The sequence below is a fragment of the Neolamprologus multifasciatus genome, chromosome 9, assembly GCF_963576455.1.
Source record: "Neolamprologus multifasciatus chromosome 9, fNeoMul1.2, whole genome shotgun sequence".
Taxonomy (NCBI): Eukaryota; Metazoa; Chordata; class Actinopteri; order Cichliformes; family Cichlidae; genus Neolamprologus; species Neolamprologus multifasciatus.
In genome coordinates, this window is record NC_140447.1 from 11,618,822 (window position 1) to 11,632,689 (window position 13,868).

Genomic DNA, 13,868 nt, shown 5'->3' on the forward strand with positions numbered 1-13,868 from the left:
TGTATGGGGGAATGATTATGATCCTGATAAATACATATGCGTCCTCCATGCTAATCGTGAGGGGGTATAGCTCAGTGGTAGAGCATTTGACTGCAGATCAAGAGGTCCCCGGTTCAAATCCGGGTGCCCCCTATTTTTCAGTTTTGCGTTAGTCATTTGCAAAACTTTAATTTGTCACAAAAATCATAACTGAAATGAAAATCTGAATAATGGCTCAGAGCTACTCTTCGGTGCAGTAGAAGTGCTAACATGCTAACACAATTTAATGAGCAGACTTGTTCCAAACAGTCAGACTGAACTTACAAGAGGAAAATAAAAATACATACCTCACAGTAACTGCACTTGTAGAGTCTCTTTCTGGTGTGGATCTGTTGGTGTTGTCTCAGGTGACGAGGTGCTTTAAAAGTGTTCTCACACAGGTCACATTGATAAGGTCTCTCCTCAGTGTGGGTAAACATGTGGCGTTGTAACTGTGCGTCTGTTGTAAAGTATTTGCCACACTGATCACAGCAGTACACATCTTTGGTACGGTCTCTCCAGTGTGGATGAGCTGATGTTGTTTTAGTTTAGACTTCCAGGTAAAATCCTTCCCACACTCGTCACAGGTGTTTTTTCTCTCTCTCTTTCTTCTGTGAGGTTTGTCGGACTCCTGAGAGCGCTGACTTCTCGGTCCATGTTGGTCCTGCAGTGACAGAGATACAAACAGAGGCAGTGAGTGAAATGCATTCATTGAACAAACTGAAGCTTCAAACTCCCTCCATTAACACCAGTTTTAAACCTGAAGGTGGAGTGTGGAACCAAACACCTTAAAGGTCTCTTATCCCCACCTACTGGTAGTAGTAACACATTACATCCAACCTGGTGTTAGAGATAACTAATGACTGTTCAAACACTCTAAAATCATGCCCATCCCTCCTGCTTGTGCACAAATATTAATGCTAACACACTCAGAATAGTAATAAATGTTTACCAGGTCTGTACTTTTTTATATTTCCTGTTGCTGTTTTCTATTTTCTATTTCTATAATTGTCTAATTTCTTCAATAATAATAAATCAAATGTGACAATTACTAGCTTGGTTCAGTGAAGGATGATGTCAGAGTCTGACTGTAACCTGAGGTTTTTTTTTTTACTTTTAATCCCTACCTAAAAAAAATAACATTTTTGATTCAAAGACTGCAGTAAAATCCTCTGCAGGTTAGTGCAGGACAAGCAGGCAAGTTTACTGTACTGTGATGGATTTAAAGTAATGAACAGTGTGTGACAGGTGCACGGAAACTGTGGTGCTCATGTCAGAGTTAGGTTACATCAAGTGTAGCAGAGATGCACTAACTAAAGCTCATGATGCCGACATTCATTCACTGAGCTCCACCCACATACCAACAGTATAGTGTCTAATATAAAGACAGTGTACTGTCAGTGTAGAGAATGGAAATCAGCCAGGACAACTCATGAAACATCTGCTGATATCTGGTTGAATTCACAGAGAGCAGCAGGTCAGCTGATCACAGCCTGTACATTAAGAAAATCTACTGGAGCTCTCAATAGAAATGATTGTGAGCTGTGATTCTTTTCCCCACACTGAGCCACTACAGCTGATTTTAGGGTTGAGTCCAGATGAATCCCACTTTAACATCTTCCCTGCCCATTTTCCTCTTTAGAGGCAAAGTCATGTAGGCATTATATACATTACTTTTACATTACATTAATATAGCACAAGGTTCCATTAGTTTAGCATAAAACATATATCAGTACTTCAGCTTTTAATGGAGTATGTATTAACACTAGTATCTGTCACCTTCTTTGTCAAACTCATTGTTTTCTCTGCAGTGGCTGAGCTGAGTCCAAGTAGCTGAAATTTCCTCTGCTGCTCCGTCAGACTCTTCTCCTCCTGCTGATCAGCTGGGACACAAAACAGATCTTTGTTAGGCTCCAAACTGCACTGAAGAGTCAAAGTGTCTCATATGTTCATCTGAGAGCACAAACAACAATTTTAGCCTCCCTGGGTGGGCAACTTGTTTAAAACAGACACAAAAGGTTTGAGCACCGATACCAAATTCAGCAGTATGGCACACCAGTACCAGGAGAGCAATTCCTCTTTAAAAAGGCCCTGGCAAAGAACGAAAACAGAACAATCGATGGAGCTGCATAAACGAGTACAGTGTTTCCCAACCACTGTGCTGCGGCATATATACGTGTGCCGTGAGAACTGATCAGGTGTGCTGTGGAAGATTATCCTATCTGAGTGGGTTTAGAAAGCCATGATCTGAGTAACTCTCATCACTCAGTCACACTCCGATTCTCTACTTGTATCAAGTCCATTGCACTACTTTCAAGCATTCTGTTCTCTAATGTGTACCTTCCTCCTCTTTGTATATACTCCTCTTATATAGGGATGGGTATCGAAAACCGGTTCTTGTTGAGAACCGGTTCCCAGTGTTTCAATTCCTTGGAATTGTTTGCCATTTTTGCAAACGATTCCCTTATTGATTCCAGTCGCCCCGAATGACGTCACCACGTCGCGGAGCGTCATTTACCTGGCAGGAAACACGGCGCCTAAGCGGCTCAAACGCTCAAAAGTTTGGTTTTGCTTTACGAAAATGGATGACAACAGGGCAACTTGCAATACTTGCAAAGTAGATATTTCATTTAAGGGAGGAAACACTACAAATATACAAAAGCATTTGCTCACAAAACACACGATGACCTTAAATGAATGTCGTGTTTTTAATTCCGCTCCGGACTCGTGAATCTCAACCCAGCAGCAGCGGTAACGTTTGCACGTCCTCTCCCGTTAATGCGGCAGGTAAATAATCAACTAACAGTACATATTATGTTAGCGCGATCTGCCTTATTACAAAACCTGCCATTACTGTGCATTTAGGTGATCATGATGAGAGAGACAGACAGAGTCTGGCTCAGATGCTGGCAGTTCTCACTGCAGTCTACCGTTAGCGTCTCCTTTCAGGCCAGGATAGACGAATGTCACCGAGCAGTGACTAAGTTTGTGGTAAAAGGCTTGAACCCATTTGCCACAGCAGATGATTTTCGGTAAGTGAATGTGTTTAATTGTAGGCAGGGACATTACTGGATATTCTTGTGTAATTGCTACAGAATAATTGATGTTATACTTTGTTATTGCTACAGAAGAATATTTATTTTATTATTTTACATTTACAATTTTTTTTTCCTGGGGACCCTGTGACACCCCATTGAAGAGCCATAGGCTGTGGATCTCTTAAGATCTCACTGTTGGGTTTGTAAGGCCATGTTACTCCTAAATTTCTATCTTGTTCAAAGAGAAGATATAAAACAAAGTTCTAAGCTATTAGACCTTAGTGTTCTCCTTTTTTAAAAAAGAATCGATAAGAGAATCGATAAAGAATCGAATCGTTAAACAGAATCGAAAATGGAATCGGAATCGTGAAAATCTTATCAATACCCATCCCTACTCTTATATGTTATTTATTCTTACTGTCTTACTATTTATATTGTTTTCCATGCACAGTTGGTGTGGAGCACCCACAATTTAGTTGAATATGTACAAAGACAATAAAAGACTATTTTATTCTATTCTATATATATTTGTTCCTCCATTTCAGTTTTGTTTGGAGCTTTAAAAAAATCTGCAGTACATTTAAATGCGATAAGAACACAGATCCCCTCTTAGGGTTTGAGGCTGTATAAGTTTTGAAAATGCATCTCTGGTATCTCTGGCCTATCATTATTATTTTGCTAACAGTTAATCGGACTCATTTACTGAATACTGATCAGAATTGATCAAATCATCTTTGAAATGATTCTAATAACAGGCGTCTCAGAGTGAGGCCGGTTTTTACAATCACATGCCCTGTGGGACAACACAACTTTGCGCTGACAAAGGCAGCTGTGTTTTAGCCTGGAATACATTTATTTTTATATTTCTCATAAATGGATTTCATTATAGCACTTTTACCGCCAACATGTTGGGATTTTTTGTAGTCGGAAGTGACCTTATATGGATGAAGGGTGGCGCTAGCTAGCTAGCTTGGATAGCACGCTGCATTCAAAAACTGTGCAGGTGCCACAAAGTGACACAGAGATGCTAACTAGCGCTTAGTAACAGACTAATAAAACAACAGAAACTCTGACTACACTTAGCTAATTTAAAAGCTTTCTTCTAATAATAACACTGTTGTCTTCTCAGTGTTTCATTAGTATTTGTTGATATCTTCTTGTAAATTAGTTTATAGCAGGTTGACTTGATGTAGAGGCTTTTTCTTTCAACAGGTTCACAAATAACTGACAACAGAGACCGAGGAGAGCAACAGAAAACTTCACTCAGGAGCTAAATTCAAGATTGACTGAACTCAAATCAAAGTTACCTTAGTGCTTCACTTTAGATGAGGAAGAAAAATAAACTAAAACACAAACGCAATGAAGTGGGAACTCTGTGGCTTCTTCTTCTTTTGGGTTTTTCTTTGGCGGTTAGAGCTTTAACGTGCATTACCGCCACCTGCTGGACTAGATGGTTCTTAAACTAAAACTAGAGATTTAAAAGTATTTTAGTAAACAATAAAAAAAAAAAGTCAAAATGTTTCCGTGTGTAATATTCATGAACATAAACATCAGATGGCTTCAGCTTACCCTTACCCCCATTTATTTATTGTTTTGCTTTCTGCACGCCGCCACAGTAAATAAGTATGTGTTGTTTTGCCTGATTTAATAAAGGTTACACGGACTCACTTCTCTATCAGCAGATCCAAGTGTGACATTAGCCATAATTTCCCAGGAGGGTACTTGGGTTTGGAGTCACAGCAGTTTTCAGACTAATTAACTGGCTTGAGTACAGCCTGATAATTACAGGCATTCAAACTGTTTGCTGATGAACTTTGGAAGTAAAACTATAGACAGCTTTAGAAGGTTTTTTCATAGGAAAAGTATAGATAGCTACTTGGTCCCACTCAGTAAGGTGAGATCTTTTACTGGTTGATTGATGAACCTCATAATAACTTGTGTTGCTTTGCAGATAAATTCGGCCTGATTGGTGCAAAAAGTCATTCATCTGCACCATGAAGCCATGAAATCTCTGAATAACAAACAAACTGGAGCGTGAATGTTTCATAGAATTTGTCAAACAAAACATTGTTTTGTTTTTGTCTGTGGATCGAAGCGCACACTTGTGAGTCCTCAAAAGTTACTTATCAATCACTGAACACTTTTCTAAAATGTTAGTTTATGATAAGATAAAATAAGATAAGATAACCTTTATTAGTCCCACACGTGGGAAATTTAGAAAAACACTGGAATAAGATAAGAATAAGATATTGTACGCAACTGTACACAATAGAATAGAATAAAATAAAATACTATATACAGTAGAATAAATAGAATACAAATGCTATATACAATTGAGTATCATTTGTAAGACTTTTGAGACAGATTTCTCTCCACATAAATGGCCAGTGTTCCCTGAATGCCTCACATACAGCTCCTTTTTTTTGTTTGATTCCATCAGAATTATTTTCTAAAGGCCTAGAAAGATGCCCAACGGATTTACTTTACCAAGTGGATCATTATGGCCTTGCCATATTGGTCCATTTGATTGACCTTTATTATTATTATGTATTTATTTTATTTTATTTTCAGCTGTTACAGATGGGACAGACATGACTGGGGGACATTAAAAGGAGAAAGAAAGAAACATAGAAAGAAAGAGAGGGAGAGAAAGAAAACAGAGGGGAAGAGGGACAGTGAGAAAGGGCACTTAAAAACAATCACCTGGATCACCTGTTGAGAAAAGAAAAAACAGAAGAGACATTGGAATTACGCAGAGAGCAATTAACTGGAAAGACTGTAGATTTTGACCAGTTTATTGAAGTTTATCAATGTAATCACCCAAGAGAGACTGGTTTGTGAGTTTTGGAGAAAAAGCAACACATCTTCTGCATAAAGACTGATCTTATCTTCTACATTCTTGCATTTTATGCCCCTAATTACTGTAATTGCTGCTGCTAGTGGTTCAATAAAAATTACAAACAGTGAAGGGGAGAGTGGGCATCCCTGCCTGGTGCCCCTCAAGAGACAAAAGCTGGAGGATGTTTGGTCATTTGTTCTGACACAAGCTGTTGGGGAATTATATAATATTTTTAACCAGTTTATGAAAGAGTTTCTAAAACCAAATTTGGTTGCAAGTAAAACTTTCCAGTTCACTCTGTCAAAGTTCACTCACTTCTGCTGGAAAGCCGTCTGGACCTGGAGCCTCATTATTGGGCATTCTTATCAGGGCTTCCTGGAGTTCACCTGGTGTCAGCGGCAAATCCAGTGCCATTCTTGACTGTCTAGTAATTTTGGAAGAGTTATGTTGTCCAAAAACAGATCAATATCATTTTTAAGTGGGCTTATTTGTGGTGAGTATAAAGTTTCATAGAAATCCCTAAAGATGTTGTTTATTCTTTCAGGGTCATGTCATATATTATGTTCCCAGATAAATCTTCAACAGCACATATAGTTGTTTTTTCTTTATTTTTAACTGGTTAGCTTAGAATCGACCAGATGTGTTACTGTATTCAAAATTTCGCAAGCAAAGTCTTAGTATTTTTTAAATGGCTCTACAAGAAATAAAAAACACGAGATGCACAGGCTCCAGTTTTAGATGAATAGTTGTTTAGAACTTTATTATTTACAAAAGTTTTGCATAATTTTTTTTTAAAATTTATAATTTATATTTGCATTTCAAGTTATGAAAATAATTTACTAAACTTGTTAGTACTTTTTACAGTGAAAAGAAAATATAACTACTACTAGGATTTTATGTGTTTGTGTGATTTCAGACCAGTTGTGTTAATACAGTTTGTCAATGAATAAATAACTGTAAATTCGGACATGTGAGGTTGTGCTGAAAAAAAATGATGCCGAGAAAGACGAGGTGAAAAAAAAACTAAACAAAAACAATCAAAAGTAGCCAAAAAATATTAACCCAACAAATCATGAAAAATTAGGTTTAAATTATTGTTTGTGACAGTACATATTTATTTATTATAAAGGCTATATAGCACATAAAATACAAATTCACACATTTTATGTAACAGAAATGTTTAATTATGTGGGCTATAGAAAATAATTAAGTTATAGACCATATTTATATGAAACATATACTTATGCATTAACCATATGTAACACCTGCATATGTGTTTAAAACAAGGCTTTGATTTTGCCACCCCATTTGATTTCCATGCCACCCTAGGAACATTTCTCTAGATCCGCCCCTGGACCTGTCCTGGACCAGCAACACCAAATCAGTGACAAAAAGAGCTCAGCAGCAACTGAAGAAGGTGCACATCCAAACCCATCTTTAACACCTTCTACAGAGGTACCATGCAGAGCATCCTAACCAACTGCATCACAGTCTGGTATGGAAACTGCCACGCGTCCAAGCGCAGAGCCCTGCAGAGGATAGTGTGGACTGCACAGCGTGTTATTGGCAGCTCTCTACCCAGTCTACAGGTTATTTACACCTCACTGGGAAAGCCACTAGCATCATGGCTGACATGCACCACCCTTCCCACCAACTGTTTACCACCCTTCCATCAAGAAGACGACTCTGCGTCATCAGGAGCAGGTCAGCAAGATTGTGCAATAGCATTTTCCCCCAAAGCAGTCTGGCTCCTGAACACCATGGTTCCCTCCTCCACACTGAACTCTCTTCTCCACACAATTCTTGGACTACATAATTCTCTCCTCTAATTATTATTACTATTATGATGTGAACATTTTGTGCACTTAAATCTTACTGTGTTAATGACCCCTGCATCAGCACCATGTTTGGAATAGCAGTGGAGAAGACATAGACTCAGTGCTGCAGACGTCTGAAAAAGAAAGCTTCTAGAAGAGTAAAGACTAGCTAGAAGAATGAAGATTTACAGAGTACATGTGAAAATTCATCACAGAGCTCTATGCACTTGATTAACTGACCGTGAGCAAGTTTGCTAGTCTGGAGCATTCAGATCCACCCCAAAGACTGTTCAGTGCTCACAGAAACTGCACAATACCCAAGAGCTGCATCTGAGCCTCTGCAGGCCTTAAACAGCATGTTAAATGTTAACATTCATGACAGTTTAATTAGAAAAAGACAAAACATGTATGGTTGGTTTCGAAGGGCTGCCAGGAGAAAGCTTATTGTCTCTAAGAAGAACACAACAACTCAGTTGAGGTTTGCAAATTTGCCCTTGAAGGCTTCTGGAGCAACATATTTTTAAAAGATGAGACCAAAGTGGAGGTTTGGCCATAATGCACAGCAGTAACTTTAGCAAAAATCAAACACAGCACAAACACCTCAAATCCACTGTCAAGAAACACGCCGTTTCCTGTCAGCCTGTGACCTACTCAAGTCTGGGCCTCTCATAAAACAATCTAATCAGCAAATAAGCATTAAGAATATATATTTATTTTTTAACATATGCTGGTTCAATTGTGGTGATTTGAGCTTGTTCTGCAGACACAAGCAATAAGCACCTTGCAGTCGACGAACTCCTCTGTATGCCAAAGTTTTCTAGAGTCAAATGTGAGGCCGTCTGTCCGACAGCTAAAGCTTCTCCTAAATTAGGCCATGCAACAGGATAATGAGCCCAAACACAGCAGCAAATCTACTGCATGGAAGTCCAGACCACAACCTGACAGAAATGCTGTGTATAAAGAAATGCTCGCAAATGTCAATGAACTGAAGTTATTGCTGCTAACTGCTGGTTCTGTAAACGACTCAATCATAGAATGATTACGGTATTGAAAAAAACAAATGTCTGAATCCTAAATTGTGGATATCCTATTGTTGTGATCTAAACTGTAACACTAAATGTGATTAAAACACTAAAAATCTGGACTCCTGGGCTCAACGACTGCAAGGATCACCAGCCCGAGGAAAACACAAAATACACATGACCCCGTAACAAAGACAATTAATTCTTGAATGAAGACATTGATCTGACTTTTTAAAATTTTGCCAATTGTGTTTATTATTAAATTATTGAGGAAATAGAAAGGGGGGGGGGGGGTTGTAAAGAAGAAGGTAAAGGAAAGGGATAGAAAGGAGGAAAGAGATAGAGGAGAGAAAACCCCAACAATCCCCTCTGAGCAAGCACTAGGTGCGACAGTGCATAGGAAAAACTCCCTTTAAAGGAAGAAACCTATGACAGAACCAGGCTCTAGAGGGGGCAGTCAACTGTCGGGACTGGTTGGGGGGTGAGGGTGAAAAGAGAGAGAGGGGGGAGGGAGATGGGACAGGTGATAGGAGTTAAAGGGAGACAGGGGAGGGAGAGGTGTCAGGAGGGAAAGGGAGAGAAAGGGAGAGGAGAGGTGAAAGTTAAGATGGAACAGAGGTGGAGGGAGACGAGGTGACATCAGCAGTAGAAAAAGTCGAAAAAGTCGAAAAAGCAGGAGTGTCCCTCCTCCAGAAGAAGCGGAAGCGTTTCTTCTTCTTTTCCATGAGCTTTTCCACGAGCACTTTTTTCTCTAGGATGAGGGTTCTCAACTGATCAATTGTTTCTGTATTCTCCTGCTCAAGTCTCTTGCATGTTTTCTCCACTTCTTCTAATTTGGCTTGTTTGCCTTCTTTCTGCTTTATTTCCTGTTGTTCTTGGTCTTGAAGCAGCTCTTGATATTTGTGCAGTGTGTCATCAAGCTTTACCTGCAGCGCTCCGTATTGTTCCTGCACACCTTGGAGTTGGCACTGCATGTCTCTCTGGTTAATGTCCAGTTTTTCTTTCTCTCCAAGGATTTCTTCATTCTTTTGCAGAGCTTCATCAAGCATTACTTGCAAGCCTTCGTTGTGTTTCTCGATGTTCTGAAGCTTGCAATCCAGATGTTTCTGTTTCATGTCTTGCTGTTCTTTCTCTTGAAGGAAATCTTTATTTCTTTGCAGTGCTTTATCAAGCTTTATTTTCAGCGCTGTGTATTTTTCCTCCACGTCTTCAAGCTTGCAGTCCGTTTGTTTCTGTTTAATTTCTTGTTGCTTTTGTTCTCGAAGTAACTCCTTAGTTTTGTTCAGTGTTTTATCAAGCTTTACCTGAAGCGCTTTGCATTTTTCCTCCATGCCTTGGAGTTTGCACTGCTTCATGTCCTGTTGTTGTTTTTCATGGAGGAGTTCTTTGTTTTTTTGCAGAGCTTCATTAAGCTTGATTTGCAAGCCTTTGTTGTGTTTCTCCATGTCCTGAAGCTTGAAATCCATTTCCTTCTGTTTTATCTCCTGTAGCCTTTTTTCTTGAAGAAACTCTTCCTTTGTGTGCAGTCTTTCATCAAGCTTTACCTGCAGCGCTCTGTTTTTCTCCTCCATGTCTTGGAGTTGGCACTGCATGTCTCTCTGGTTACTGTCCAGTTTTTCTTTCTCTTCAAGGATTTCTTCATTCTTTTGCAGAGCTTCATCAAGCATTACTTGCAAGCCTTCATTGTGTTTCTCGATGTTCTGAAGCTTGCAATCCAGATGTTTCTGTTTCATGTCTTGCTGTTCTCTCTCTTGAAGGAAATCTTTATTTCTTTGCAGTGCTTTATCAAGCTTTATTTTCAGCGCTGTGTATTTTTCCTCCACGTCTTCAAGCTTGCAGTCCGTTTGTTTCTGTTTAATTTCTTGTTGCTTTTGTTCTTGAAGCAACTCCTTATTTTTGTTCAGTGTTTTATCAAGCTTTACCTGAAGCGCTTTGTATTTTTCCTCCATGCCTTGGAGTTTGCACTGCTTCATGTCCTGTTGTTCTTTTTCTTGGAGGAGTTCTTTAATTTTTTTCAGAGATTCATTAAGCTTGATTTGCAAGCCTTTGTTGTGTTTCTCCATGTCCTGAAGCTTGAAATCCATTTCCTTCTGTTTTATCTCCTGTAGCCTTTTTTCTTGAAGAAACTCTTCCTTTGTGTGCGGTCTTTCATCAAGCTTTACCTGCAGCGCTCTGTTTTTCTCCTTCATGTCTTGGAGTTGGCACTGCATGTCTCTCTGGTTTATTTTCAGGTGTTCGTTCTCTTCAAGGATTTCTTTATTGTTTTTTCTCTGAGACATGTTTGAATCTGTAAACTGTCACTCTCAAAAGTATTGAAATTTTTAAAAAGATTTCTCTGGCGAACGTTTGAATGCTGCGAACATAAATGCTGCGAATAACGGACTAAAAGTGGTTGTGTCTCACCTCTGTTTGAGGGTTTTTTAAGATCAAAGGATCAAAGGACAAAGTGGTCATAAGATTCTAAACGTGTCATAGTTGCCATGGTGGCAGTGTAGTTTACTTTTTGCATTTGAAAATAAACATTGGGCTGATTTTAACACCATTACAAGAAGTGTTGTTAATCATTCTTTTTAAATAATAATCAGGTTTCCACAAATTGTTTTTTAATTTAGTAGAACTCAAAATGTTTGTCAGTGGGTCAACAATTCATAAAACACCTTCAGGATCATCACGTTATTCTTAGTACTGCATACTTGCAATGAATAAGTTCTCCTAACAGTCATCTTAAGTAAACTTTACTCAATTTTTTGGAGGTAACGAGTTTGCATAGTTTTTTGAGTTCTGGGAACTAATTAGATTTTACAGTGCAGTAGTTTGAACATTCATAATAACATTTCTGCAAACTGGAACAAACCTGTCTCCTTTTCTAGAACTGTTGCTAACACTTATGAGATGAACATGAATCTTCCATCGTGAAGATAGAGAGTGACAAATGTTACTTTTCTTGTTTTGTTTATATCTAAAGTTTAAAAACAAAAAAGAAACTTTTGAAATTACCTGGACTGCCTCAGCCCAGGTGATGTAACATTAGCAAACAGAGGGTTTGATGTTGCAGAATCTTTGGAGCTGTACCATGCTGAACTGAAGAGTCCAGCTTTCACCAAAGGAAGAACTAACTGGCCCCTAGATTGCCCATTTAAATCTCTTAATGCCACCTGCCCTCTCCTACATTCACTGTGGGCTCACCTTGTAGAAAAGAGTTAAGTTTGGAAGAAATGGCAAAAATGTGGAACTGAAAAGCTGAGAGAGAAAAAGAAATGATAAATAAATCAATGTGTCAAATGAACTGACATGTTAGCTGGTGGAGTCCCTGCTGCATTATATATATATCATCTCTTTTTTATAATAAATAATCAAAAACTTTATTTATCCTCCCTGTATGAACATTCTTGGAGTCCTTGAAGTAATGTGATGTGATTATAATGGTCCAGCTGGTGTGCAGCCATCATATTAGAGTTCTCTTTCTTCTTCTGGTTTAATAAACTTGTTCTGTGATGGTGTCACATTGACAGTGGTTGCAACAACTGCACCTAAAAGGACCCTGAAAAACTGGTGCACAGCCTACAGAGTCTAATAAGTGTCACCACTGTAACCACTTCACAAATGCAATACACTTACTTTACTTAACAGCAACAATAATAATAACAATAATATTTTAAATAATAATATAATATAACTAGTACTACTACTAATGATGCCAATAACATCAAATTTATAATAATAATTATGTAAAAAATACCAGTAATAATAACAATAATAATAATAAAACTGCTATTTATTTATTTCTGCAGTGTTAAACTCACCTTATCTGCGCCACCAGGAAGCTTTCTTTGCTTCGTTCCTCTGAGTCTCAGCTGGAGGTGAGACTGGTGCAGCAGAGGTGGCTGGAGTCCCAGGGACCACATGTTGATCCATAAGACCCTTTCGTGCACTCACACTGGAAACACAACGATAACAGAGAAGATCAGTCTGCTGTAATGCACTCAAACTGCACTCAGTGCCTCAAGAAAGTCATCTGAACCGACTGCATGAAGCTGTGGACTCCACAGAGGGAAGAAATCTACAACTTACACAGTAAAAACTGATTCAGCTCAAATATTCAGACAAATATTTACTTTCAAACCAGAAAACTGTGCATGCATGTTTATGTGTGTATTTATAAATGTACAACATCAACATAATTTTCATCACAGAGCAAAGATCTTACTTTTTTAGAGGGGCCTTCTCCTCTCCAACACCTACAGTAACCTCCTTTATTATAGGATTCAAATAAATCAAAGAGCATTTGATTAAATAAGAACTGTGCTGCACAAAAACAGCAACTTTTAAAAAATATATCAAAAAACATGACATATCAGGCTGTCCCTTTCTCCTTCTTAGAGTCCAGAAAAACATGTTTGCACTGGTTGCTGTTTGAGAAAATAATCTGTATAACTTGTAAAGTTTTTACAAGACACTTCGCCTTCTCTCTGCAATCTCCAACTCCCGTTTGCAAAAGTCTGAATGTGTGTGAACTTACAGTCCTCTAAATGTGACACCTACAGAATGTGTTTGAGTTAGCAGGTAAGGCTAAAACAGCTAAATCAAACATAAACATGGTTACCATAGTTATAATAATAAACTTTATAATGTGTTGCTAACATTTTGGTTGTTGTGATGATTCAAATTTGTTCAGTAAACCTCATCAAAATGAACACGTGTCGACAGAAGCATATATTTGGATCTCACATCTTCTTATTAAATGTAGCTATTGTCAAATAAACTGAAATCTGGGACTTACCCACACTAATATTTCATATATTACTTCAAATCACCAATTTAATTAATGGGTTTGTTTAAAACACAATGCACATGTGAAAATAACAGTAGCCAGCTGCTGCCACAAGATGGCAGCAAACTAAAGGTTCACAGAGAGATTTCTTTACTTTGGGACATTTAATCAATGTGTATTATTACACTTGATTAAACAAACATAAAACTGGAAGAGTGGAGGACAAAAGAAGATGTTTCAGACTACCCCCCCCCCTCCAATATCTACACCAGCTGAATAAAATCTGAAATTCACATCTTTAAGAAACAGAGAAAAGTCCAGCAAAGTCCCCACACAGGACCTGAGAGATGCATCTGAACCTTC

General features: G+C 38.4%; 2 protein-coding genes and 1 non-coding gene across 3 annotated transcripts in view; 1 reads left to right on the forward strand and 2 right to left on the reverse strand.

The window, feature by feature from the left end:
- Window positions 1-4,475, reverse strand: part of LOC146511078 (proteasome maturation protein-like) — a 29,293-nt gene extending 24,818 nt beyond the window's left edge. Inside the window, exons 1-3 of the mRNA XM_085173130.1 lie at window positions 4,364-4,475; window positions 1,798-1,901; window positions 327-682 (exon numbers count right to left, since the gene is read on the reverse strand). The gene's annotated coding sequence lies outside the window, so the exon portion shown is untranslated. The remainder of the gene's footprint in view (window positions 1-326; window positions 683-1,797; window positions 1,902-4,363) is intronic.
- trnac-gca (transfer RNA cysteine (anticodon GCA)) lies at window positions 61-132 on the forward strand. The gene has a single exon. It is a non-coding gene; the product is annotated as a tRNA-Cys (tRNA).
- Window positions 4,476-7,010: 2,535 nt separating the features above from the next.
- LOC146511083 (uncharacterized) lies at window positions 7,011-13,742 on the reverse strand. The gene is made up of 2 exons (XM_085173129.1): window positions 12,538-13,742; window positions 7,011-12,223 (listed from the first exon to the last, which is right to left on the reverse strand). The coding sequence occupies exon 2, from the start codon at window positions 11,011-11,013 to the stop codon at window positions 9,337-9,339; it is 1,677 nt and encodes a 558-aa protein (XP_085029255.1). The 5' UTR covers window positions 11,014-12,223; window positions 12,538-13,742; the 3' UTR covers window positions 7,011-9,336.
- Between the last annotated feature and the right edge of the window lie 126 nt (window positions 13,743-13,868).